The sequence below is a fragment of the Chiroxiphia lanceolata genome, chromosome 20 (genome assembly GCF_009829145.1).
Source record: "Chiroxiphia lanceolata isolate bChiLan1 chromosome 20, bChiLan1.pri, whole genome shotgun sequence".
Classification (NCBI taxonomy): domain Eukaryota; kingdom Metazoa; phylum Chordata; class Aves; order Passeriformes; family Pipridae; genus Chiroxiphia; species Chiroxiphia lanceolata.
In genome coordinates this window covers 9,393,799-9,417,383 of record NC_045656.1, presented here as the reverse complement: position 1 = coordinate 9,417,383, position 23,585 = coordinate 9,393,799, and the positions used below count along the sequence as shown (strand labels likewise).

The window sequence follows — 23,585 nt, the reverse complement described above, 5'->3', positions numbered from 1 at the left end:
ATGAACTTTTTATCCTGATTACTGCAGAGAAGGAGAACAAAAATGTTCCTAACATACCATTAGATGCAGTTTTCTGCCAGCCAGGGGAGATTTCCCCAAGGCATGTGGCTGAGGTAGAGGGACCGTGCTGCCAACTACTGGCTATTACTTGCTGCTGAATATAGTGAATTATTTCATTGTGGGCTCGGGGTTTGTCTGCAGGGGAATTGATTAGTGCAGCTAGAACAGGACCAGGAGTTTTAGACAGATCCACAGATGCTCTGTCTGGAGCTAAAATGTTCTCAGTGGTGATGTTCTCACGTAAAGACATACCATAATTCACTGTAATCACATCATCAGTATCCTGGTGTAGAACAGCTACACCGGGTGTCTTTCCTTGCATCCAGAATGTTCTGGATGCAGGGTGGGAGTTGGGTTTCAGAGCAGCAGCCTGACCTTGCTCCCCTTGGCTGAGGCACCCATGTAAACACAGCAGGGTGGGACTGAGCCACATCTTTAAAAGGCATCTCAAGTGATCCTGCAAGGAGTGGATCCCACGCTGACAAATGGGGCTGGAACCAGAGCTTCCATTTTGGCAGAGCTGTCTGTAAATTATGGTTGGTGTTTTCCTGTGTAGAAACACGCCAAAATTTAAGATGAATCTGTTGGGTTTCTGTAAAAAATGTATCACCCAGCCCATCACAAGGCTGTAAAAATCGCTTGAGTGGAAAAGGTGACAGAAGAAAAGCACAGCAAGGACAGTCTGATGATTTCAATTAATCCTGATGGTCTGGTCCAGAAGGACAGGTCTGTGTCCTGCGAGGGGAAGCAGAGTTGGAAAGAAATGGAATTCCAACCCTACCAGTCCTGATGGACTCATGCAAAGACGTCCAGTGCTCCACAGCTCCCCGGGGCCCCGCAGCGTTCGTGTTCCACGGGGGGATCTGTCTGTCCTTCTGGCATCAGATGGGGATTAGCTGCTGAAAAACAAAGGCTGAGATTCCTTGTGGCAGCAGCGTGGGTCATTCTTGGCGTGGTGGGACGAGGGGAAGTGCCTGGCAGCTGCTGCTCTCTTTCATCTCTTCTCCCAACTCTTTTTGATCGTTTTCTGCTGCGAAGTTTTGGGTTTGTGTTTATAAGCAAAGAGAGGATGCAGCCCTGCTTACCTCAGATAGCTTTTCCCAGGAGCAGCAATTCCCAGGCAGTGATTCCCAGGCAGTCTCGTGCATTTGAGGCCGTAATGGGTTTAGGAAATTCGTAGAATGTTCACAGTCAAACGGCTTTTAACCACCTATGGATGGAGTGAAATTTGGCAGATGACAGAGGAACCTCACGTTTTATTTCTGAAGTCTAAATGGCTTGTCAGCCGTGCAGAGCCCCTTGAATTTATGAGATCTGAATGTTGGGGTTTGGGTTTTTTTTTGGTTTGGTTTTTTTTTTTCACGTGGAACCCAGCAGAGTCTCTGACGGAAACTGTTGACCCTTCTTTGTGCTGTTCCTTTACTGTCTCGTCAAACATCTGGAAAACAGCATGTTTGCAGTCGTTTCACAACATAATTTTGCATTTACATCATGTGTTATCTGGTAAAAGTTCTCTTGTTTTTTCAAGGGGGGGGGGAATTAAAAAGAAAAGGGGGGGCAGAGAGAAATCAGCAAGTCGAAGGCTGCCGCGAGGTCAAGTGGTGACGGTGGGCGCTGCCCGCACCGAACATGTGTCGAGCTCCGAAAAGCTGAGGCAGTTCCCAAAAATTTGGTAACCATTAGAGTACTTCCTAAGTCAGTTCCGGATGTCAGGCCCGGGCTGGAGGGGGAAGGGGCAGGGATTGAGCCTGGCAGCTGAGGAGGCCGAGCTGCACATCACGCAAGGCCCAGCGAGACAGGAAAGGGCTGTTTGGGGAGAGGATCAGGAGCTCAGCAGAGGAGCTGTGAACCCTCCCCGTGACCCGGGGCAGGGAGCTCCGCCCGAGCCACCTGAGGGCTCGGGGATAAGAAAGGAAATTAAAGGATCATTTAAGTGGAGTGGGACCAGACAACTTAAATGACGATTTTCATCTCGGAGAGGGGAACGCTGGAGCATATTGAATTCTTTGAAGTAGCGGAGCGCGGCTGATGGAGAGAATATTTTTGTTACATTCCATGCTCTGGTTTAGCAGCTCCTCCAATATAACCCATCTCTAACTCTCCTAAGCCACCTATTTGTAGCACTCAAAAGTGCTATGGACTTCAGAGCAGAGTTTAGTCTAAAGCTGTAGACTTTAGAACAGAGTTTATCAACTGAATACTCTGATCTTAGCTACCTAGATAACTTCTAAAATTCAAATGAGTATTAATCAGTAAGCATGATTAGCAGATTATTTACTTGTATTTTGATTCCATAGTAAATATTTTTGTGTTGCTCACAGTAACCCCTATAATTGTAATAAACTTGAGTATGAGCCTCAGACTCTCCAGAAGTTCACGATGAGTTCATAGCAAAGGTTGTCTCTTCTTGCTTCCCCTCCCTTCAGGATCAAACCTTTGGGCAGGAGCTGCTCCATCCCAGTGCTGCTCTCTGCTACTTTGGGAGTAGTTTGGCAGAGGTCAGGCACGAGGTCCTGCCACTCCAGGTCCTGAGGAAGCTTCTTAGTACCCTGACAGAGACCCTCTGCTAATGGGCCACTTGCAAAGAGGCAAAATCTGCTGCTGCTAAAGCACAGGACCTTCATCCTGTCTTAATTTAAGTCAGTGCTAAACCCAGAATCCAAAACTAGTGGTGTCTGAGTCTCAGAAGCTGACTTGACTATGGCTGTACCTCCCACCAGGGAAATACCAGTGAAGCACATGCTAGACCTCAAAATTTGGGCTGTGTAGAAGCATTGTCACGTGCCTTCCTTCACCTCCCAGCTCGAACTGAATCCATTCTGCAGTTTATATGGTCCAAAGCTTCAAGGAAAAGGAAGCAGGCAACAGTAAATAGCTCTGGTTTGTTGGTTTAGGATGGTAAAAGGTTTTTCTACAGTAATGCTGAATTTCAGTGCTGGAATCACCTTGCTGAGGAATGTGATTCCTGGGACCTTCCTGAGCTTTGGAAGTAGCAACAGTGGAAGATTCTTCCTTTCCTGTGATCTTTCCATGTATGGCCATAATCACTTTATCTCCCTGGGCCAGGTTTCCAGGTACCATAGAGATGAGTCTTAACGGGGGGGGGAAAAACCTGTGGCTGGCTGCAATTGTGGTTTTGGAAAAGCTTGCTCTGGGATTTTTGTGTAACAGCTGTTGGATGGGAGGATGCTTAGGTTGCTAATTTGGGTGCCAACGCTCCGTAGGGTTATTTCAGTGGTACTGGCTCCCGCTGTGGGGAAAGGCAGGAGGGCCTGGGTGTGCATTCAGCTTTTTTCTGTGATGTGTTTGGCAAGAACTGGTGCAGACTTGGGAATTTGGACGATTTTAAGGAATAATAACAACTGCAGAAGCATTAATTGTTTCTGCAGTTGGAGGATCAGGCAGTAGTTTTAAAGGGATCACATGCAGGGAGATGGGCCTGAGCACAGACAACCTGTGCAGATATTTTCCTTTTGAGATGATATCTGTTTGGTTGTGTTTATAAATAACCTTTGAAAACAGGAGAAATGGACAAAATACTTTCTTCCTCCATTGCAGTGATACAGGAGGTGTCTTGGGAATGTGTTATCTTCTATCCATTTCCCTTTCCTCCTCCTCTCCAGTTTCATTGTACGCTGATTTTTTTCCCCTCTACAAATTGCAGGACAGCAGCACGAGGTGTCCATTACCAAGTTTGTTTCCCTGAATGCTTTCTAGCAGGAGGCACAAGTGCAATACACTGAATTAGTGGAACCAAGCTCAAGGGTGAGAGCACAGCCCCTCTTTATCAATAAAGTCCCTTTATCCAGCGAGAACAATCCGCGTGCGAGAGGCTTTTAAATAATATCTCCGAGCGCGAGTCCTGCTGAGCCTGGAAGGTAGAGATGGTTCACTGGGTTGTTATTTTGATGTAGGCCTCTCTTCCTCGAGGCCACCGAGCCTTCAGGTTCCTCCAAGCCTTTAGTGGTCTGCACTCCTCTGTTATTCTTTCCCTGAGAGTGCTGATTAGTGACTTGCGGTGTGGACGCTGATTTATCGCAGCCGAGAGCTGCCCCTTGGGGGCTGAGCAGAAACACTCACGAAGGAGCCCTGATTAAAAAGAGTGGTAATGAAGACAAATGTTTCGGAGGGAGTCAAGAGCAAACCAGGCCTTGGCATTCCCACTGCTCCTCTGAGCTTTTGGAGAGGAGGTAACGGTGGCCAAAGGAAATATTTCCCCCTTGTTGTTTATTTCTCATGGCACTGGAAAAATTTTTCTTTTCCTCCTGGGTGTTCTAACTCTCACTTGTTAACTGCTTTTCATGCAGGGTTGCAATTAACCCTTGGCAGATACTTACCATGTTCCCTTTATATTCACTCTATACATAAAGAAGTTTTTATGTTTTGACCTGTTAACCATTTTAAGATTCTTTAAACTTGACAGTTTCATCTAATTTCTCACGTCATTAAATCGTACTTTATTTTCCAACAGTCCATTCACAGGAGGTTTGGTGTTTGTTTGATATCTCTAATCATCTTTTTTTTCCTCACTGCCCTTTTTAATAAGGAAAAAAAGAATGACAAAAAGTAATGCTCACAACCAGGTTTTAAATCACAGAGAGGTCAGAAAGTTCCTATCTAGTGTTGGACGTGTAACCAGAGACAGATCTCAAAAGCACGTTGGTAGGGTCTGGATGGTCTGACACTTGTGTTAACTAAGAATTCAAAACACAGATAAATGGAATGGTTTCACCCTGTTGTAGTTTGGGGTTGGTTTTTTTTTTTGTTCTGTGGGTTTTTCATTTTTAAAGATCACCTCTTCCAGATGTTAGAGAGGACAGTCCCAGCACAGCCCCCCAGATACTCCACTGCTGCCAGCACAGTGTGGCCTGTTCATCCCTTCTTTCTGTGCTTAATTATCCAAGGCAACAGGCAAAACTGAAAGGAAAGTGCTGTTGGGAAACTGTGCTGTGATCCTGGGTCCCAGAGGGGGAAATCTGATGCCCAGCCCAGAGATGGGCACACTGGTGAGTGTGGGCACTGCTCCTGTGCCATCCTGGCAGTCCCTGTTCCCCTCCTTTGGGAATGAAGTGGAGAGCTGGACACTTCCTGAGCAGTGAGAATTTCTGGATGGCCCTTTGCATTCAGTGAGAATTTCAGGGTATTTTCCCAATGTTAATTAACTTTCTCATGAGATTTTAGCTCATGCTTTGCTTTAGAACAACATTCTGACCTATCATGCAGGAAGGTTCTTCTTCCTAAAATAGTGTGATAAAGAAAACAGTTCATCCCAGAGAAAAGCAGGGAGCAGGGTTTTCTCTGATTGACTGGCCTCGTTCATGATGCACCCAAAAGGTCAAAGACTGTTTTGAGAAAGTATTTTAAAGGATGGGTCTGTGTTTTCTCTCTGTCTGGGAAGCTACTTACAACTTCCATAGTAGTTCTTGCAGCATTAAATAAACTTACTGTACATCTAAGGCAGCTATTTAATCAGTCTTACACTGATTCTAATTCTAATACTTCCAAAGTATTAGAATTGTAAACATTGTCCAGCATTAGGTTTGAAAAAGAAAACAAAAATTGAGGTTCCTTAATATCATTTTGTCCAAGTGAATTATTTTGTGTGGTAGTGCCATGGAATGAAGCAGCATTGGGGACCCTGCACTTCATGGTGGGTGAAAGGTTGTGATTTGGTGGCAGGTTTTTAAACTTCTCTTTAAACTTTTTTAATCACTCAACTACTTTGAAAATCTGGGTGAACTGGAGTCTCAAAGGCTTGTGAAATTTTAGAAGTGGCTTTTGGAAGTTATTTTTTTTGAAGGTGCCACTTGAGTTTTAGTTCCATGTGAGCTACTCTGGGTTTACTCCACAATTGCCCAGGATTCAGGAAAGGCTGATTACTTGTTTCTAAGTGAAAAGACATGTGAGGTTTTTTTATTTTGATGTGAGAAATGGAGTGTACAGGGGAGCTCCATCTCGTTAGTAACAGTGCCTGGGCCATTAAGAGATCACAGCAACTGGTGGAAGCTCGGTGGCACCAGCCTTTGTCTCTGAGCCACTGCACTGGTCCGAATTTTGGAAATTTTTAGGCTTAAATCTGATTAACTTGTGGGTGTTGGAGAGCTAGTTTGAGGCTGGCATTGCTGCACTAGTCAGCTTGCATCACCATCAGCTGCCCACTAATTATCAGGAAATTTATAGCTGCATTAGGTAAATGTCACTTCACTGCAGTGGCCTGGAATAAGAGCGTTTTCTGCTCTGAATTAGCACCATGGGCACGTCTCAGTGAGGGGCTACCCAAGCAAGAGAAGGGCTTGATTTATGCACAGGCATATCAGGGTTTTAAGAAAGGGTAGCTGAGAGATGTTGTGTTGCTTTTTTGAACCGTGACATCTCCCCCGCCGTAAATGTGTGTTTGTTTGTTCATTAGGGTGTAATCACATGGAGAGTGTTTAAAAAGAATTTGCTAATTCCAGAGTGGGGCTGCATTCAGCACAGTGAGGTTCTGGATGTGCACGAGCTTCAGAGGGATAATCCAGAGCAAGGACAGCTTGGTCTGTGTTCCTTTTGGTGACATTCAGTGTCAGGCAATGTGATACTCCTGCAAATCTAAACAACTGTTCCCCAACGTTGCAGAATTAAATAATATCCCCTAGATTCTTATTTCTGAGTAGAGCAGTAGCCTCTTGGACTGGGATTTTGGGCACATAGTGTTTTAAGCACCGAGTCAAGTTGTCCATTCTGAAGCACACAAACTTCCCTTGGAAAAAGCTGAAGGGTCTCACAGCCCTAAAGGGCTCAAGAGAAAAGAAACCTCAACATTAAAAATACATATATACATAAAAAAACCCACCTTCATTCTTAATGCACTGGAAATAAGGTCCCCAACTCTTCCCAAAGGACCAGTGTAGAATTCATGGTGCATCAGAATGATGCCAGAGCATCTGAAGAGTTGCCACTATGAATTCTGCATAAATACCAGGGTGAGCGATGGCTGCTCTTCTGTGAGTGACATCTCAGCAGTTCCAACACACTGGAAAAAGAGAAGGCCACTTAAGAAATGCTGGCTAAATTCTAGACAAACTTACCCCCTACATCTGTTTTAAGGAACTGAATGGCTTCAGTGGTCCTCTTGCATTTTTCTACCATCAAATCAAATCATCCATTTCTGAAAATTCGCTTTCTAAATAAAATCACATGTGCTTGAGCTGGGCCTGGTGAAAATTTTTCAGATAACTTCCAAAGTGATGATTTTTTAGGAAACTATATAAAGAGAATCTTTGAACTTTCCTTTTCAGTGTTGTTTGCTTGCCCACTTTATAATAAATAACATGCAAGTGGAGAGAAGAGCCTGGATTTATGGTTGTTTCATATTGGTTTGAGATGTCCTCCCAAAACACTTCTTTAGCTCTGTCTCACAAATCATGGAATCATTGCATGCTTCCTGTTGGGTTTAGACACCCTCCCAAAACACTTCCTTAGTGATGTGTCCTTTCACAAATCTTAGAATCACAGAATTGTTAAGGCTGGAAGAGACCTTTAAGACAACCAAGTCCAACCCAGGGGCACCACCACCTTCACCACTAAACTGTGTCCTCCAGTGCCACATCCACATGGTTTTTGAACAGTTCCATGGATGATGACTCCCCCACTTCCCTGGGCAGCCTGTTCTAATGCTTTACAACCCTTTCCATGAAAATAAAAATTTTCTGAATGTCTAATCTGAATCTTCCCTGGCTGTAAAGCAAAAAGAAAACCCATAAAAATTGGAGGCAAAGCATCACTTCTTTCTGCTCCGTGCCCCAGTGCACCTTCTGGATTTCTGGATGTTCATGGATGCAGGAAAGGCACCCACCACCCACTGCTGTGCCACAGGAGAGTCACTGGAGTTAATCAGGGAGCAGAAGAGGTTTAAAGAAAGTCGCTGTCCAGTATTAAGCACTTTGGCTTCCCTTCTGTTTTCACTCTTTGCTGCTTTTATGGTTCAAAGTGCTGCAGATCAGACAAAGCCTTTGGATGCTGCATTCAGGAGGCCTTTCTTCTGCGTCAGTAACACGAGCACTGGCACAGCCCAACCAACCACTTACTTCAAAAGGCTCTTTTTATTAGATAAGAGCAGATACTTACACACCAGCGTCAGAGGAATATCATTTTTACAAAAGACAATTCTGCCTGCAGCTCTGTTTCAAGGTTGTATTGAAGTTGCTTCTCTTTGTTCTTCATAAGATGCAAACACCCCTCCACTCCCCCCTTCTGCCAGACCTCCCAGTTCCAGCATGTGAGGGAAGGGTTGAAATTCTGGAAGTAAATTCAGCCCTGAACAGGTTTAGTGCAGGCATTAAACCTGTCCTGGGAGAGAGGACTTCATCTCTTCCCCCTGCACAGTTCAGTGTCGAGTTCTTCCCAGCACATCCAGCAGGGAAACAGGGATTGCTTTGGGGTTTGTGGATCGTGTGTCTCGGTGTTTAATCACCTTGTCTGATGGGAGGGATGATTATTTTACCTGGGAATTTTGAATTTGACTCAGGTGGAGCAAGATCAAGCCATAAAAGCAGACCTCAGTCAGCTGGGCTGTGAGCAGATTTTATGTTAATGTACCAAACACTGTTCTGGTGCTCCATGAATCCAACTCTGACTTGCTCGGGGGGTGGTTTGCTCCAAAAAGCAGCTGGGGGGGAAACTCTGTTCTGCCTTGCAAGGCTGTATTTAACTCCTTATACCTGACAACTTAGTTTTCATAATGGAGTTTTCTTTGATTTACTATTGTGCCAGTTGGATGTTAAGGATTGTAAGAATTAAATATGAATCTGCTGTTTGTCTGCTCATTAGTGCCCGACTAATCAAAGTTTTACCTGAGTACCATGTCCAAAAGAAGTTGTTGGGTTTTTTCCTGGCTGGAGAAGTGCTTGGTTCGTGGCAGAGTTGAAATTCAGTTATTGTAAATGGGTATCTTCAATCCTGTCCATCCCAAAATACTTGGGAGTTTTTGCTCAAGGTGTTATTTCACCATTTAAACCCAGTGTTTGAAAGGGCCTTGAAGCCTTTACATGAGAAGAGAAAAAAGCAATAATAAATCCTGCAATGGTCTGAATTGGAAGGAACCTTAAAGCCCACCCAGTGCCACCCCCTGCCATGGGAAGGGACACCTTCCACCATCCCAGGTTGCTCCAAGCCCCATCCAACCTGCCCTGTGCAGTAAATACATTGTTTATTATTTAGTAGATAAGCTGCCCTTACCTGTTCAGTAAATAGGAACCATTCAGACAATTTGTGCCCAGCAAAGTCTAAATTGCTTCTCTGAATGCTGATAGGTCTCCCCCACAACTTGGCAGAAGGAATTGTGTAAATCCTACAGCCTCTGCACTAAGCTGACAGGGTTTGGATCAGTCCCTTCAGCATCAGCTGATGTTTTAGGGCCTTGCCTTGGCCATTAGCAGTGTAGGTTGTGAGAAGATAAGTTTTTAATCTCTCCCTCATATTTTACAGTGTATTTGGGATTCGTGGTGATACTAAGCTTTGGGGGGAAATGGTCAGCAAAGCAGATTCATTGACAAAATTTACCATTCCCGGGCACTAGTGATGGCCTATGCAAGGATGACTTTTCCCTCATGGTTCTCCCTCCCTGTAGCTCTGAGCTTGGCCCATCTGAGGGCTGCATTGAGATTCTTTTCCAACAGAGACCATTCCTTGCTCCAGAAGTTAAAACATTCCTGAGATGGCAAATGGCTTGGAAGGTTTGCTTCCAAAGATGCCCAATTACTGGGAGTATTTATAGCCCTCGTGGTAAATGCCTGTCTCCAGGGAAACAGGGAAGTGCTGGGAGAGGGAGACGTGGCTCCTGTGTGGATATGGGAAGGGACCAAGCCTTGGAGCCCCTTCATCCCGGAGTTCTGGGGGCTGGTTAATATTTTGTGAGCTGGGCAGGTTGCTTTTCTGGAGTGCAGGAGTGTGTTGCACAGGGCCCTGTGACAGTGCAGGGTTTCTCATCTGCAATAGTAAATTAATAAACAGCCAGACTGTTCTGGCATCAAACTTTTATACTTGTGCTTTTCTATAAGAAATGACCTTATATAATTAGGTACATTACAGTCATATGAATTTATAATAAATATATAGATACGGCGGGGCACTGGATACTGCATGACGTGAAATCTTATGTTCTAATTTGGGAGGGTTCTGACAAACACTGGCTGGGTAAAAGACACGTTTTCCTCTAAATTTAACCTGATTGATCATTTTGCAAATGTGTTATTGCTTTGATGCAAATAGAATTCCACAATGGATGAACTAGCTCCTCATGCACCACAAAGGCAGTTTGGATGGTGCTGATTTATTGCTGCCTTTTACCATGTTTCCTGCAGAGCTGCTCGGAATTAAACATGGTGCTTTAAAAAGACTTCGTACAGTGATCCCAGAACATACATAATTTTGAGCAACTTTACTGACAATTGCTTTTTTATGGGCCTTGATGGAAGCAAATGACAATGTTCACGTTCCCTGGAGGAGCGTCTGTCTTTGCAGACAGAGACACTGTCGTGGTTTTATTCAGGATCTAAGCACAACCTCCCAGTTTGGGACTAGTCAGGAAGGTTGAGGTGTGGAGCAGGGATGTGGCACCTGTCCCTTGGGAGGGCTGGTGACATTGGAGTCTGTCTTAGGCCATTTGTGTTGGATTTGATGGGATCCTCAGGACTTACCCGGGGTGCTGCTGAGTGGAGCCCCCAGTATCCTTCCTCCCCCCGCCAGCTCTTAAATCCTCATTAACCAGTTGCCAACATGAAAGCAAGACACTTGTGTTTGGACAAAGTTTTGGGTGCTGTTGAGGGAGCCAGCAAGGAGGGAGCCAACCCTTCCCCAAGTGTCTCAGCCTCCCTTGTTTCTCAGGCTGGTGCTGGAGCAGTTCCTGCTCCACACGACAGCTCGTTGAATGCAAATAATGAATGTTAATCCAGCCTCATTGTTCCAGGGTCAAACACCAAGAAAAAAGAGCTCAGTCAGGGTGACAGTGTGGTAAATCGTGTTTGTTTGCTTTGTGCATTAGGTTGGGCTCTGCCTCTCTTTTTCCAGCCATGGTTTCAGCGTGTGCTTTTCATTCCCTGCTCGAGTGTGTGTCGGGAGCAGCATTCCAGCTGGGTTCACTCTTCCTCCCGAGGTGAGGACTTTTGTCCTCTATTTGTTGTTATGCAATATTGTGCTGCTTTCAGTGATGAAGAGGGGGGAAAAAAAATTGTCTGCCAATAGGACTGTGATATTTGGATGATTTATCTCATTCCTCTTCTGAGTAACCTAACTTTGACATTATTCGTGAACTCCAAGCCTTGCTTGCGTTGTTCTTGCTAGTAGAAAACATAGCAAGGATGTAGTGGGTAATTGAACCCAGATGCACCGAAGGCTGCTCAGCCAGACTGTTATTTTAGCCTACACTAGTAGGTTTTTAATACGAGTTTGACCTTACTTTGAAACATTCTCAAAATACCATACTTTAATATCAATTTATACCCTCCCGCTTCAAGACGGGGCAGAGTCGTTCGCAAAAGTAATGAAACACTTTCTACCTGTTAATGCAGGAGATACAGAGGGAGTTTGGGAGTTAATTTATGTATCTGAGGGACAAGCTTTACGTACTGCCTGTCTAATTGGAGCCTTATCATGTGCCTGGGGTTGGGATCATGACCATCAGGGAAAGCGGATCCCTCGGCTTTCCCAGTGCCACAGGGATGTGCCTGCTCCCTGGGCGCTGGGCAGGCAGGTTTTAGGTGCTCACTGATAGGAAGATTTACCCACAGTCCATGTCAGAGAGTTTAACAGCCACGGTACAAATTCATCTGAGTTATTTGTAACGGGAGGGAAACGTTTCGTGCCCGCGTTGCTCGAGGTTAAGCTGCGTTAAACGGCTTAGAAATGCGTTCCTGATTTAAAAAAAGGAAAAAAAAAACCCAAAACCAACCAACCAAACCAACCCAGAAGGTTTCTCTGCCAGAATGGTAGTTGGATTTTGACATACATGTAATGTACTTTCCATATCCATGCTGTTTTCCTAAAGGAGGAGCTGCTAATGGCAGGACGGAGCGGAGCCGTGTTTCCCTCCTCAATACAGGCTTTGTCAGGAACAACCGAGCACAAAAAACCTGATGTATAATTAAATTTCCTGTGAAGATAGCATACCTTTTTCTGCTTAAACAGAACTGGGTTTTCATTCATTATTGCTCCTCTCAGGTGGAACTGAGGTTGCTGCCTTTCTGACGTGTCCGAATAGTTATTCTTTAATAAAGAATAATAAAGGAATTAAAGTTTTGTGGTTGTACATCAACAGCTTGAAGTAAAGTAACACCGAAACAAGATTTTGTGGTAGATGTGGAAGTTAAATACTTAACTTGATTAATTTTTTTCAATTTCACTCTAATTTGGGGTTAATTCTTGTAGCTGCTCGTGGTGAAACAGAGAAGGGATATTTAATGGCTATTGAAAGCGAGTGGGTTGGAGTTATTTTAAATTATTCTCGAGGTATTGCTGTGCCCCCTCAGTGTCATTCAGCTGACGTGGTGCTGCCTTTCCTTCCCAGCCCTGGTCCAGTGCTTGGTGTAAAAACCAAAGCTTTAATCGGAGCGATGGTGGCAAATGGCTTTAAACCTGTTTGGCTCTGGGCACTGCAGCTTAAAACACAGAGAGCAAGAAATTAAAAATGGGTTAGTGTTTTTCTTTCTGTTCTCTTATCAGAAATGTTCACTCAGTCTATAACAACTGTTAGAACAAGATAACAACTTCAGGCCAGCTGTCAAATGTTTACCATTATCAAACCTCTCCCTGGGGTAAGATGCGACTTTGGCTCGCCTCACCGGCAGTAATTTAATTTTTCCTTCGTTCTGACTCGGAAATGGCAGCATTTTTCAAAGCTTCCTCCCACTGATGGCTGAAATTTTCCTTGTGAAATGATTTCCACCAGTCTTGAATCTTTCTTGCTTCTGCCGTCTTCACCTTTCCTGATGGTTCTGCAACTCATCACCAGCTATGCGAACTGACAGTTCACATCCTGGGGCAGCAGCCGGGGCTGGCCTGCAGAAAGGAGCAGCCTGACCAAATTTACGCTCACAAGATCTCTTAATTCACAAAAGCATTTGCTCTAGTTCCTGCTCTCTGCTGCAGGGGCTTTTGGGGGGGGGAGCAGGAGCGGTCGGAGGGGAGAGAGGCACTCTTCACACTCTGCTGAGTACACAGCCTTCCGAGATGGAAAACAGACGGAAAGAGACATTTCCAGCCATCTTGCTGATCTGTGCAGGGGTTCACTGAACTGTGCAACATAGCACCAGACCCATGTATCATTTAATGTGCTAATTTCTTCTTTCTTTCATTCCTTCTTCTTTTTTTTTTTTTCTTTTGACTGAAGCGGTTTCTCATTTTGTTGACAAGCATATTAAAATTAAAAGTGGAAACAGTTAAAAGAGAACCTAAAATGTTAACTCAATACCCACTGGTTCCTTCCTCCTTTGACATTGGAGCTACAGAGAGATCTGCTTAGTTTTGAAAAGCCTCTGACAAATGAGAATAGTCAGAATAAGTTTTCTATTTGGTCTGAACTGCACGGAACATCGGGATTATTTTTTTTCCTCCCTCACAAGCTGAAACACGTGCCATATGCTTGCCCAAATGCTTCCCCTTCTTGCACTGCAAGACAGATACGAAACTTTTGTTCCACTCTTTCCCTAGACAAGGATTTTTGTTCCTTCTCCCACCCAGGGCAGTTTGCAGCCAGAGAAAAGTGATGCTTCCACCGGCCCGGCCGGGTGTGCTCACTCCTTACCCAAAAGTCATTCAAACACCTTTTTTGGGGGGGTGTTTTTTGGCTCTCCAAAAGAATAACCCATTTTACATTTTTGTGATTTACTTTGGAGGGGGAAAAAAAAAAAGTTCTACAATCCCAGGATGTAAATGTGTGGGGGAAACAACATTCCGAGTAATCCGATCGCACTCCTGTAGTATTTGCTTTGGTACTTTCCTATCATTGACTGTCCAGTTGCTTAAGGAGCAGCTGCAGGGTCTGGTAAATTAATATATGTTGTAGTCAAAAGTTTAGACAGAAGGGAAAGTTAACTTTGGTTTGTACTGACACAGATCCTGATCCCACTAACTGGTATTCTAATTGAAGGTGGAGGAATTTTATTTTTTTTTTAGCTCTTTTTATATGCAAAGTAGTCCTGTCTCTCAGTGATGGTGGGGTTTTAAAGAATAAATATATATATATATATTTATTTATTTATTTTTTTTCCCTAATGGCTTCTCATGTCCTCAGCATTAACTCTACTTGTATGCTCTGTTTTCGGAGCTTTTGGGCATTGTGAGAAATATATGAGAGATTTGCAAACAGGGGCAAGGAGAGGTCAGATGTATCATATCCATGGATTCCAGCAAGCAGAGACCCTGCCTTAGAAATGTGAATTAATAGGAGAGCTTCCTTCTGCACAGACTTGGAGGAGCACAAACCGGTGGTGACTGGTCGAGGTATTTTGTCATCTTAATAAACTGACAAAATGGAAAAATAAACACCAATCTTATCAGTCTGCTTTTTTTTTTTTTTTTTTTTTTTGGAAGGGATGAAAGTGTTTGAAGGAAAAAAAATCATAAAGGAATCCATGGTAGCTCAAGGAGGTTAAACTCAACAGTTGTTTCCTTTGAAGTGTATGACCACGAGGTTAATTGCCAAAACTGCTTGTGGAAAAGGTGGTAACAATTTAACAAGACTGTACAACTGCAGCGACTCAGATGAATATCAGGTGTTTGCAGACGGGCTTGCTTGGGGTTTGGGGTTGAGTTTTTGTTTCTTTTTTTTTTTTTTTTTTCCCTTTTGCCTAACAGGAAAAGGGGAGAAAAAACCAGAATGAGAACCAGGGGAGCGAGAGGGAGAAGAAAAGCCCGACTAAACAGCCAATAATTCCTTGTTTGCTTTGCCAATGAGGCTGTAATTGGGCGGGAGGTCAATGGGAGCCCGTGGATTGGCGGCTCCGTTCCTCGGGACTCGCCGTCGGTGGAGCTTTCCCGGCCCTTCTTTAGGCTCGGATTTATTAATCCCAGCAAGGGGTTTGCAGTTCGAGGCACTGAGGCTTCTATTTCGGTTCATCCCAGAACTTATTTCTCCAGCTCTGGATCAGGAGGTTCATTTGTCCCCTCCTGAAGCTGCCGTGCTTCTGCATCTTTCTTAATTTAGTGGGAACAAAGTCTTTAAGCACAGAATTCCCTGAAGCCCTGCAGAAACCCAATTAGGTCAATGCAATATCATAATTGGGAAGCTGAAATCCCTTACCATTAGTTACACTGGGTAAACAGAGATGCAGAAGTGTGATAGAAACAGAAGGAGAAGAAATTCTTTTAATGTTGCTTTGCACTTCCAGAGAGAGGGAGAACCTTTCTAATTTTCGCAATATCGTCAGGGTATTTTAATTTTGACATCCTTCTCAGAATTCAGCAGCGGGGGGGTTTTTTTCCATTGTTGTATTTTATATCTAGAGGAATTTGTGAAACTTGGAAATTGTGTACAAGGAGCAGCTTTTTCAAGCTATTTTCTCATAGACAAAGAGTTGGCAATGCACAAAAACAATGAGAAAAAAATCTTTAAATCGTTAACTAAACTCTTTGAACCTCAAAGAGAGTTTGTTTATGATGGAAAGCTTGCTCACCAGTCACAAATCCCTATTTACATGGGTTTCTCTCCGTCAGATACCCTTAATGAACTGCCAGTTTTATTAACAGCAACTCAAGTAATACTTTCATGGCTCGTTGTTCCACTGAGTGACCAGTAAAACTTTGAAACCTTTGTGATCCAACATTTAATTTATCCTAATTTCCTTGCTCGGCTGTAAAGCCAGAGCAGCAGTCTGGATCCTGAATTTAATGCAAACTGTGATTTTTCCTGTGTTGTTTTCCTTGTTTACATGTTGTGTATTAAAAGCAAAACTTCTTCTGGGAAGAATCCCCCCTTTGCAGCCCAGACCTCTGTGCTCCAGCTGGAGCATCCCTGGGGGGGCTGCTGGTCCCCACCCACAGCAGGCAGGAAATGTAGCTCAGGAGATCACATCTCCTTTTCCCTGGTGAGGAATTGTGAATTTGGGTCGTGGTGGAATCCCCCAAATAAGGACACTCTCAAGTGCATCTTTGCACCTGTGGCTCACTTTTATAAACAGAGCCACTGAGTCACAGAGTCAGGCATCCTTGGGAAGTGATTGCAGCCAAAGGGTGAGGGTTTAGAAGCCTCTGGTTTCATCCTTTCCTATGAGATCTGACTACAGAGAGAGCTCAACTGGCTGCCCAACACCTTTGGATCTGCTGTGGTGTCTCATCTGTCACAAGCCATTTATGTTTTTACAGTTCAGTTCTGGCTCTTGCACTGTTCCTGTGCCAGGGATGTTTTACAGGTGGCAGGAACCCCAGTTCCAACCCTCCAGAAGGCACCTGCCAGTCTTGCATTCTTCTTAACCAGCTACAGCATTTATATAACACCACAAAGCATAACTCTGAGAGGGGGAGAAGAGCTCAGTTTACAAGGGTGATATCTCTGCAATATTGATTTAGACTCTGCTCACAAAGACAATGGCACGTTGAAAGCATGTGTGGCTTAATACAGATCTTATTTTTCTTGCTTTTCAATCTGAGGTGGTCTCTGATGGTATCCAGCAGGTCAATGTGACTCAGCAGACAGAAAACCTTTGCTTTTTTGGGATGCCAAGCAAATCTCTGCTGGAGCAAAGGGAAGCCAACCCTCATTCAGTTTTAAACTTTAATAATATTCCTTCTTCATTACAAGAACACAAAGTCACTGCAACACGGGGGGGGGGGGAGATATTCTTCAATATCGTTTTTATTTATTAAAAAGAAAAAGGGAGGAGGAGAAGAGAGAAAAGCAGGCTTTGCAATCTGCATATGCAAATCCTACCCCGTTCCTCCCAGACAGGAGGAAACTCTAACTCTCAATAGATATTTATTTTCTAAATTGGGGACAGACATGCGAGCGAGAACGTTCAAATGACTTCAGCTCTCCCTCTGCCTTCGTTGTGGCAGGAGAGCAGATCACATATGGCATTATGGAAATCACTAAATGAAAACCATATTGATCAGCATTGAGAACAAATGTAAAAAAGCTGGGCTGAAGGAGGAGAGGTGGAGAAGTATGTTCCTCTCTTCAACCAGATAGGCCCTCGTTAAGGCCTTTAATCATTTATTAATGTAAACTCCCTCCTTCCCTTTCCACTCAAATTACCTCAGCCATAGAGCATCCTGCTCCATTTATCTTTTAATGTTTCCTTTATTTAATTTATTTTTAAGCTATACATTATACTTTTATTACAAAATCAAGGGTGTGTTTTTCTTTTTTTTTTTTTCTTTTCTAAAAGACAGTGTGGAGCAACTAGATTTGCTATAAATGCCCCTGCTTGAGCAGTGAGGGTTTAGGAGCAGGAGCAGGACTGGTTTTTCCGTGGCTGGCAGTGCCAGAGGACTGGCAGTGAAAAGGAGTGTGTGTTACAGAGCCTCCCCCACTTCACGCTGTTTGTAATTAAGGTTGTGTCAGCGTTTCCATCATAAACCCTTGTTTACAGGGTTTATAATTCAGCTGTGAAAATTTGCTCCAGGCCAGATTTGACATACAAGGGTTCAACCTCACAGTAAAGGAGACTTTTACCCTCCCTTCCTCCCCCCAAACTTAAAAGCTGCTCGCTTCCAAAAGTATAAAGAGAAGAAAAAGTGTAGTAGTGGTGGGGCTTGGGGGAAAGCTGAAAAATATTATTAACTGAAAAAAACCACATTTGGGGCAATGTAAGTCTTTAAAACTCCTCTGTGGAGAGCTGCACGTGACTGGGCTGTGCCAGTGCTGGGAGAACTGGGATTTTCTGGTCAGGCAGTGGATCACTGAGTTACCAGTCATTCATCAAAGCTCTCAGCCATGGACATCTCAATCCCCACGTCCGCTCCCTTGAGCGCTCTGTCATTCTCTCACGGGTTAGTTTGCAATTTCCATGACAATAATTAGGGGGTTCTGCTCTGAAATTTGTGCTGGTTTACGCTCCCGACAGAGCTCCCGCTGGCCCGTGGGGCATTTCCCAGTACCCTCTCAGCTGCCTAACCCAGGCTGCTCTTAGAGATAATAATATACTTTTTACTTGGAGTCTGCATCTTTCCCACAGCAGGAATAGTTTTGCTGGCATTTTTTAATCCATTTGGCTAAAAAAGAAAAAAAAGTCCCATTTGTGTGTGTGTGTGTTTGGAGCAGTTGGGTGTCTGTGGCATGTTGATTTTAAAAATAACTAATAACAATCGTGGAGAGCAGCCAGAATGGTCTCCCCGTGCCCAGCACAGATGAGGAAGGTGGGAATAAGCAGGAAGCTGCACCAGTTGGGTGTCTTGGTGTGGGTCTGGCTCCGGCAGCACCACGTGGATCCGGGCGCGGTGGGCACGGCGCTCCAGGAAGAGCACGTCAGCCTGGGCTGGGAATTGCTGGGCTGCTGTCAGTTGTAGTTAAATCCTTATCACTGTAACGTTTTCATATTCTCTGGGATAACAGACTTCAAGTCTCAGCCGTGGAGATGGCTCCTGATTGATCTGGAATGATCCTGGCGTCGCACGTCTCATTTATTTTAAGTGCTATTCCAGATTTATTTTTTTTTTTTGGAGAGGGGGGATAATTCCTGGGGGGCAGCAAAGATACACACGGTGATGTATCTATAAAATATGTGTGTAAAATGCACTCCATCCTTCCTCCTCCTTGCACACTCACCCACTTCCAACTTCTTTTCCTCTTTGACTCGCATTACAATCCTACTTTCCTCTCCCTGCTCTCGACATCAAACAGTATATAAATTACAGCCAGAGTGCTGTCTGTGGCAGACATACAGTCCTTGTTTGTGGCAGAAGAGCAGAGCATTAAACAGTGAGTGGACTATGCAGAGAGCTCTCTCTCTCTCTCGCCGTTCCCAGTGGGAGTGTTGTTTATAGAGCATTATAATTTATAACTGAGGAGAGTGGATTTAATTTCAGCGGAGGGGGCTCGCCAGCGGGGCGCCAGCCTGCAATCATATGAATCAGCAAGCTGCAAACTCTATTGAATGGAAAGTATTATCGCTGCCCACAAACGGACACTGTTTCTCCTTAAACAACTCCCCCGGTGCAGGAAGACGTTGTCTTCATTCATCTATTTTACATATCTACTCCTGGTTTAATTTTGCTGTTTCCTAAAAGTCTTGTCTTTTTTTTTTTTTTTTTTTTTTCCGAAGGCATCTTTTTCTGTTGCTGCCCGAACTTCCTGGTCTGACATTGTGAAGCTGATTATTGTCTGGATGTTGCTGATTTTGTAGCTCTTTGCTTTTTAGCCTGTGTGTGTGTGTTTTGTTTTCGGTCCCTGAAATGCCATTTCCCTCTGATCCTGTGTACAAGCAACTTTTATGGGAACCGAAGTTAAACATGCAAACAAGAGGATGATAATCCATTAGCATTAATATTGTAAAATGGTAGTCAGATTCAATCACAGGAAGTTTTATTTAATCATGGATGTTTTGTGCTTTTCTCTTGCACAAATGGAAACTCCTTCCCCCCCCCCTTTAGTCTTGGAGAAGTTTAACATTTTGTCCTTTGAAATGAGACCATCAAATCCATAACGAAGCCAAACAACTTTCTGAAATACTTTCAAGCAGTCTTTGCTTTGATTATGTTTTGTATCAGTTGTTTCTGTGGTGTTCAAGATGGGGCTGACTCGTGAGCTGATGTTTCCTATAAGGGTTTTACGCAGCCCTTGTAATTTATTAGACATTTGCAAGCAAAGCAGTAACACAATGCATTAACAGCCTATGGCAAATACAAGTTTTACACAAGTTACTATTTTCCTTTATCCTTCTTTTTATAAAACAATAGCTAAGCTTTGAGGGAAAAAACCAAAAACACTAGAGTGATATGGGGCAGATTGGGTGAAATTATGGACTTGTGAGCTGAGTTCCTGGGGAGTGGTTGAGCAGCAGAATCCCTGAGAGCTGCTGCCTGTCCCGCCCCCCCCCCCCCCCCCCCCCCCCACCTTCAGAGGGAAGTTTCTGGTGAAGTTTGGGCATTTTTAAGGAGTAGAAACTTTTTGGTTTTGTCAAATCCTAAACCACAGGCACCACTCTGAAATCGCCGCTGTGCCGTGTCACACCGGGCTGGCCCTGCCTGGGGAAGGGGTGCTTGGAGGGCACCACTCCCACAAAACCCCTCCAGGGCTCCTCTCCCACTTCTCAAAGGAGGATCCCACCGTGTGGGAGGGAATGCTGCGGTAATTATCCAGCTCGTGTCCCACACAGCTGGATAGGAGGATGGTCTTTCTTTTCCCTGCCCTACATTCTCATCTTCAGACCTGGCTAAGGAGCTTTGTGTGTCTAGTGATGACTGAGCCGTGGGGGCCGACCCTTCCCCCCGCCCCAAAATCTGTGCCGGGCATTCGTTTGTGTGGATTCAGGAGCGGGATCAGAGCTATGGGATAATTGGCCTCATTCTGCACTCCTTTCCCAGGAAAACCAGAGCCTTGGGATGGCAGCTCTGCTCCCGGGCAGGAGTGCCAGGCAGCTCCAGAGGTGTTTCCTCCACAGAAATGCCAGTCCCGTGTTCCTTGCACTTTTCAGCAGTGACAAACAGCAGCTTTATCTGATGTGTTTTAAACATTGTGGCTTTTTTGGTTCCGCTGTAATTTGGCCTCACTAAAATGAGCTGTGCAGCTCCCCAGCCCCTGATGGTACCTGATCGAAGCTGTGCTTTTGTTCAGCAGATATAGCAGGGGCATCAGTCTCCGTTTGCTTTGCATTGCATTTATGAGCATAATAAAGTTATTGCCCTCCTTTTCACAGAGAGATTGTCCTGCATTAGCAAAAAAAGCCACATAAATTATTTGCAAATGAGTGGCTTGGTTTTTTGGTTTTTTTTTGGTCGGGTTTTTTTTTTTGCTTATTGATTTCCCAGAAGTGGCAAAATGCTTTAGCTTATGTTCACGACTATTTATAAAATGTAAAATGTATTTTTCTCTCTGCCTCCTGGCACGGACAGTGAAGTTTGTTAAAGGATTAAAGGCTACATCCTCCTGTTCCTTCCACAGGCTTTTAAACAGTCTCCTTGACTGTGTTTTCTACGCTTAACTTCATCCTAAATTCCAAAAGTACATGAAATACTCGTAGCCCTTTAATTCCGTAGCACCACATACGGCTCTTTTGGTCCCCTTAGGGGGAAAAAACGTTGTAAAATACAAACCTGTAGGTAGATTGGAAAGATACAGCTCTGTACCTTCCAGTTTCACCTCATTACCTCTTTTGTATGTGTAAGAACTGTTCTGCACTCCAGAATGATCATATTTTATACTGTTTCAATCTGAGTCAGAGCTAGTAAATATTTTGGGCACACAGAGTAAACTAGTTAGTGTTTAACTTGGACTTGCAAAAGCCAAGATGATCCACAGTGTTAACATTTTAATTTCTTGTTCATTCTGACTGCAATGGGGATGAATTAGATTTGGCATTTTAAATCATTAAGGATATAAGTTATATTCTGCCTTTCTCGGTATAATTTTCTCAGGGCTTTCGAGAAAGCTTAAAATACTGAAATACCTTAAAAATATTTTTTCATTCTGGTTGGGAAATAGGACTGTCTGTATCTGGAGCTTTCCTTTTCTCCAAACTAATGCATCTGCAACAAATGTGAGCAAAACTTGCGACGTGTTTTGAATGAACAGGGGGAACATCACCTGAAGTAGAGTCGGATGCAACTGCAGCATTTTGTGTGCAGCAGAACAACCTCTGGAGGAATGCTCACTTAGGGAGGTCTGGCTGGTTTTTATGTAGTCCAAAATTACTTGATCAAAGAATTTTCAGGAATAAAACGCAGGGCTAATCTTTATTGAAAATATACTTTTATTTTACTAGGTGACTTACTGCTCTACAACACCACCACTTACTTCGGGTTACGTGTGCTCCTGCTGTAGGTCCCGTTATAATAAAGACATTTTTGGGGGTTTGCTTTGATGCAACTTCACAAGAGCCGTCTGGAGGGGGAGAAATACAATTTCCCCTGGGCTTTAATTGTGCTCTGCCGTGTGTTTTAGCTCAGTTAACCCAATCAGGGGAGCTGCAGTCGGGGATCTGAGTGGACCTTATCAGCGCCGGGCTCCGGGGCGTGGTTTTTTTCCCCTCGGTGCCCGTTTGACATTTGAAATGTGCTGGGCAGTTTTATTCCCCCTCTCGGCACACGGGGCACAGGGATATCCCCCCTTCCCGTTTATGTGCCTTAAAAGAAAAAAAAAAAAAAAAGGTCATGTCCTTATCAGTGATTGTAATTGATAACAATGTGGTGGTTGGAGTCAGCCCTGTGACCTTGGCCCCGGCTCTGGCCGCTGCTTTCCTCACTCCCTCCTGCTTTGATGTGATCCTGCAGCTGATAGGGATGCACACAGGTCAGGGCTGCTGGCAGCACCATGTTAAGGTAGTTCTGACCCACAGGAGTAACCAAATCCTCATATTTCTTCGTTTAGCATAATTAATACCTTGTATTTCCATTGACTTTGATAAACGGAGGGTTCCCCCCCACCACCTTTTTTTTCTTTATTATTTTATTCCCCATAGCTTTCAGTAAGGGTTGCAGGAGATCTGCTCTTAAAATGTGTTACAACCCCCAAAGAATAACTTGGATCAAAAGTCTCCATGAGGTCCCAGCCTCGCAGGAAGCTTAGGGCCACATTAAAACAGGGAAGTTATTTCATTTTTAGTGAATTATGTTTTCAGTAGCCAGTGTAGGAACCTGAAGGCAAAAGGAAACATGTTGGATCTCTCACCAAGGAAATCCTCTTGCCCTTATGAATTTTTAATTAGGGAAGATATGTACAATAAGTACAAGTGTTCAGTGTTTAATGTAGATCCTTCTGGAGGAGAACTTACTGAAACAGCAGCTGGAGGAGCTGATGAAATACCATTATTTTTCTTTTTTGTCATAAATATTCGCTGTGAATTATTCCTGTCACCATTTGAAATGACTCTGTAAGAAGCAGTGGTGCAGTGAGTGCCTGGCTCTCCGTGGATCAGCTCCGAGGATCCCATTAAAAGATCTCTGGGAGTAAACCTGAGAGGACCCACTCAGGACCCGCCCGTCAGCTGAGGGCTTTATTTAAAAAATAACAACAAAACCAAGGGCAAAGCAGGCCATCTGGAGGGCTGACGTTTGCTGTGGGCGATGATATTTGTAGCTGCTGCTCTTCCCTTCCCTGGATTTGTGGCGAGGTGGGGAGGGCAGCCCCGTTCCCGTTGCCATTCCCGCTCCGTGTGCCGCAGCACGGCTGGAAATCCCGACCCGGGGAGAGATTAACAGCACTGATTTGTTGTGATGGATTGAGCTGGGGTGGCTTGCTCTTGGAAGGCAAGGAATATATTTTATGCCATAACCAAATTTGATTCCTTTTTACCGATACATTTGGAGCTGCGTTTAACAGCCAGATAAATGTGGAGCTTATTTTATTGCAGTTACCATTCGAGATATCTGTGGTACATGGATTTCTATTGAACTTTACA

General features: G+C 44.2%; 1 protein-coding gene across 11 annotated transcripts in view; it reads left to right on the top strand.

The window, feature by feature from the left end:
* Positions 1-23,585, top strand: part of BCAS3 (BCAS3 microtubule associated cell migration factor) — a 319,099-nt gene that overhangs the window by 156,342 nt on the left and 139,172 nt on the right. The window contains exon 24 of one of the 11 annotated variants that reach the window (XM_032707139.1): positions 12,602-12,639. The exons of 9 other annotated variants lie outside the window; for them this stretch is intronic. In XM_032707139.1, coding sequence (XP_032563030.1) covers positions 12,602-12,624 — 23 coding nt within the window. In that variant the 3' untranslated portion in view covers positions 12,625-12,639. Of the gene's footprint in view, positions 1-3,724; positions 3,809-12,601; positions 12,640-23,585 lie in introns of those variants that run through there. One more of the 11 variants, XM_032707137.1, reaches the window with a different exon arrangement.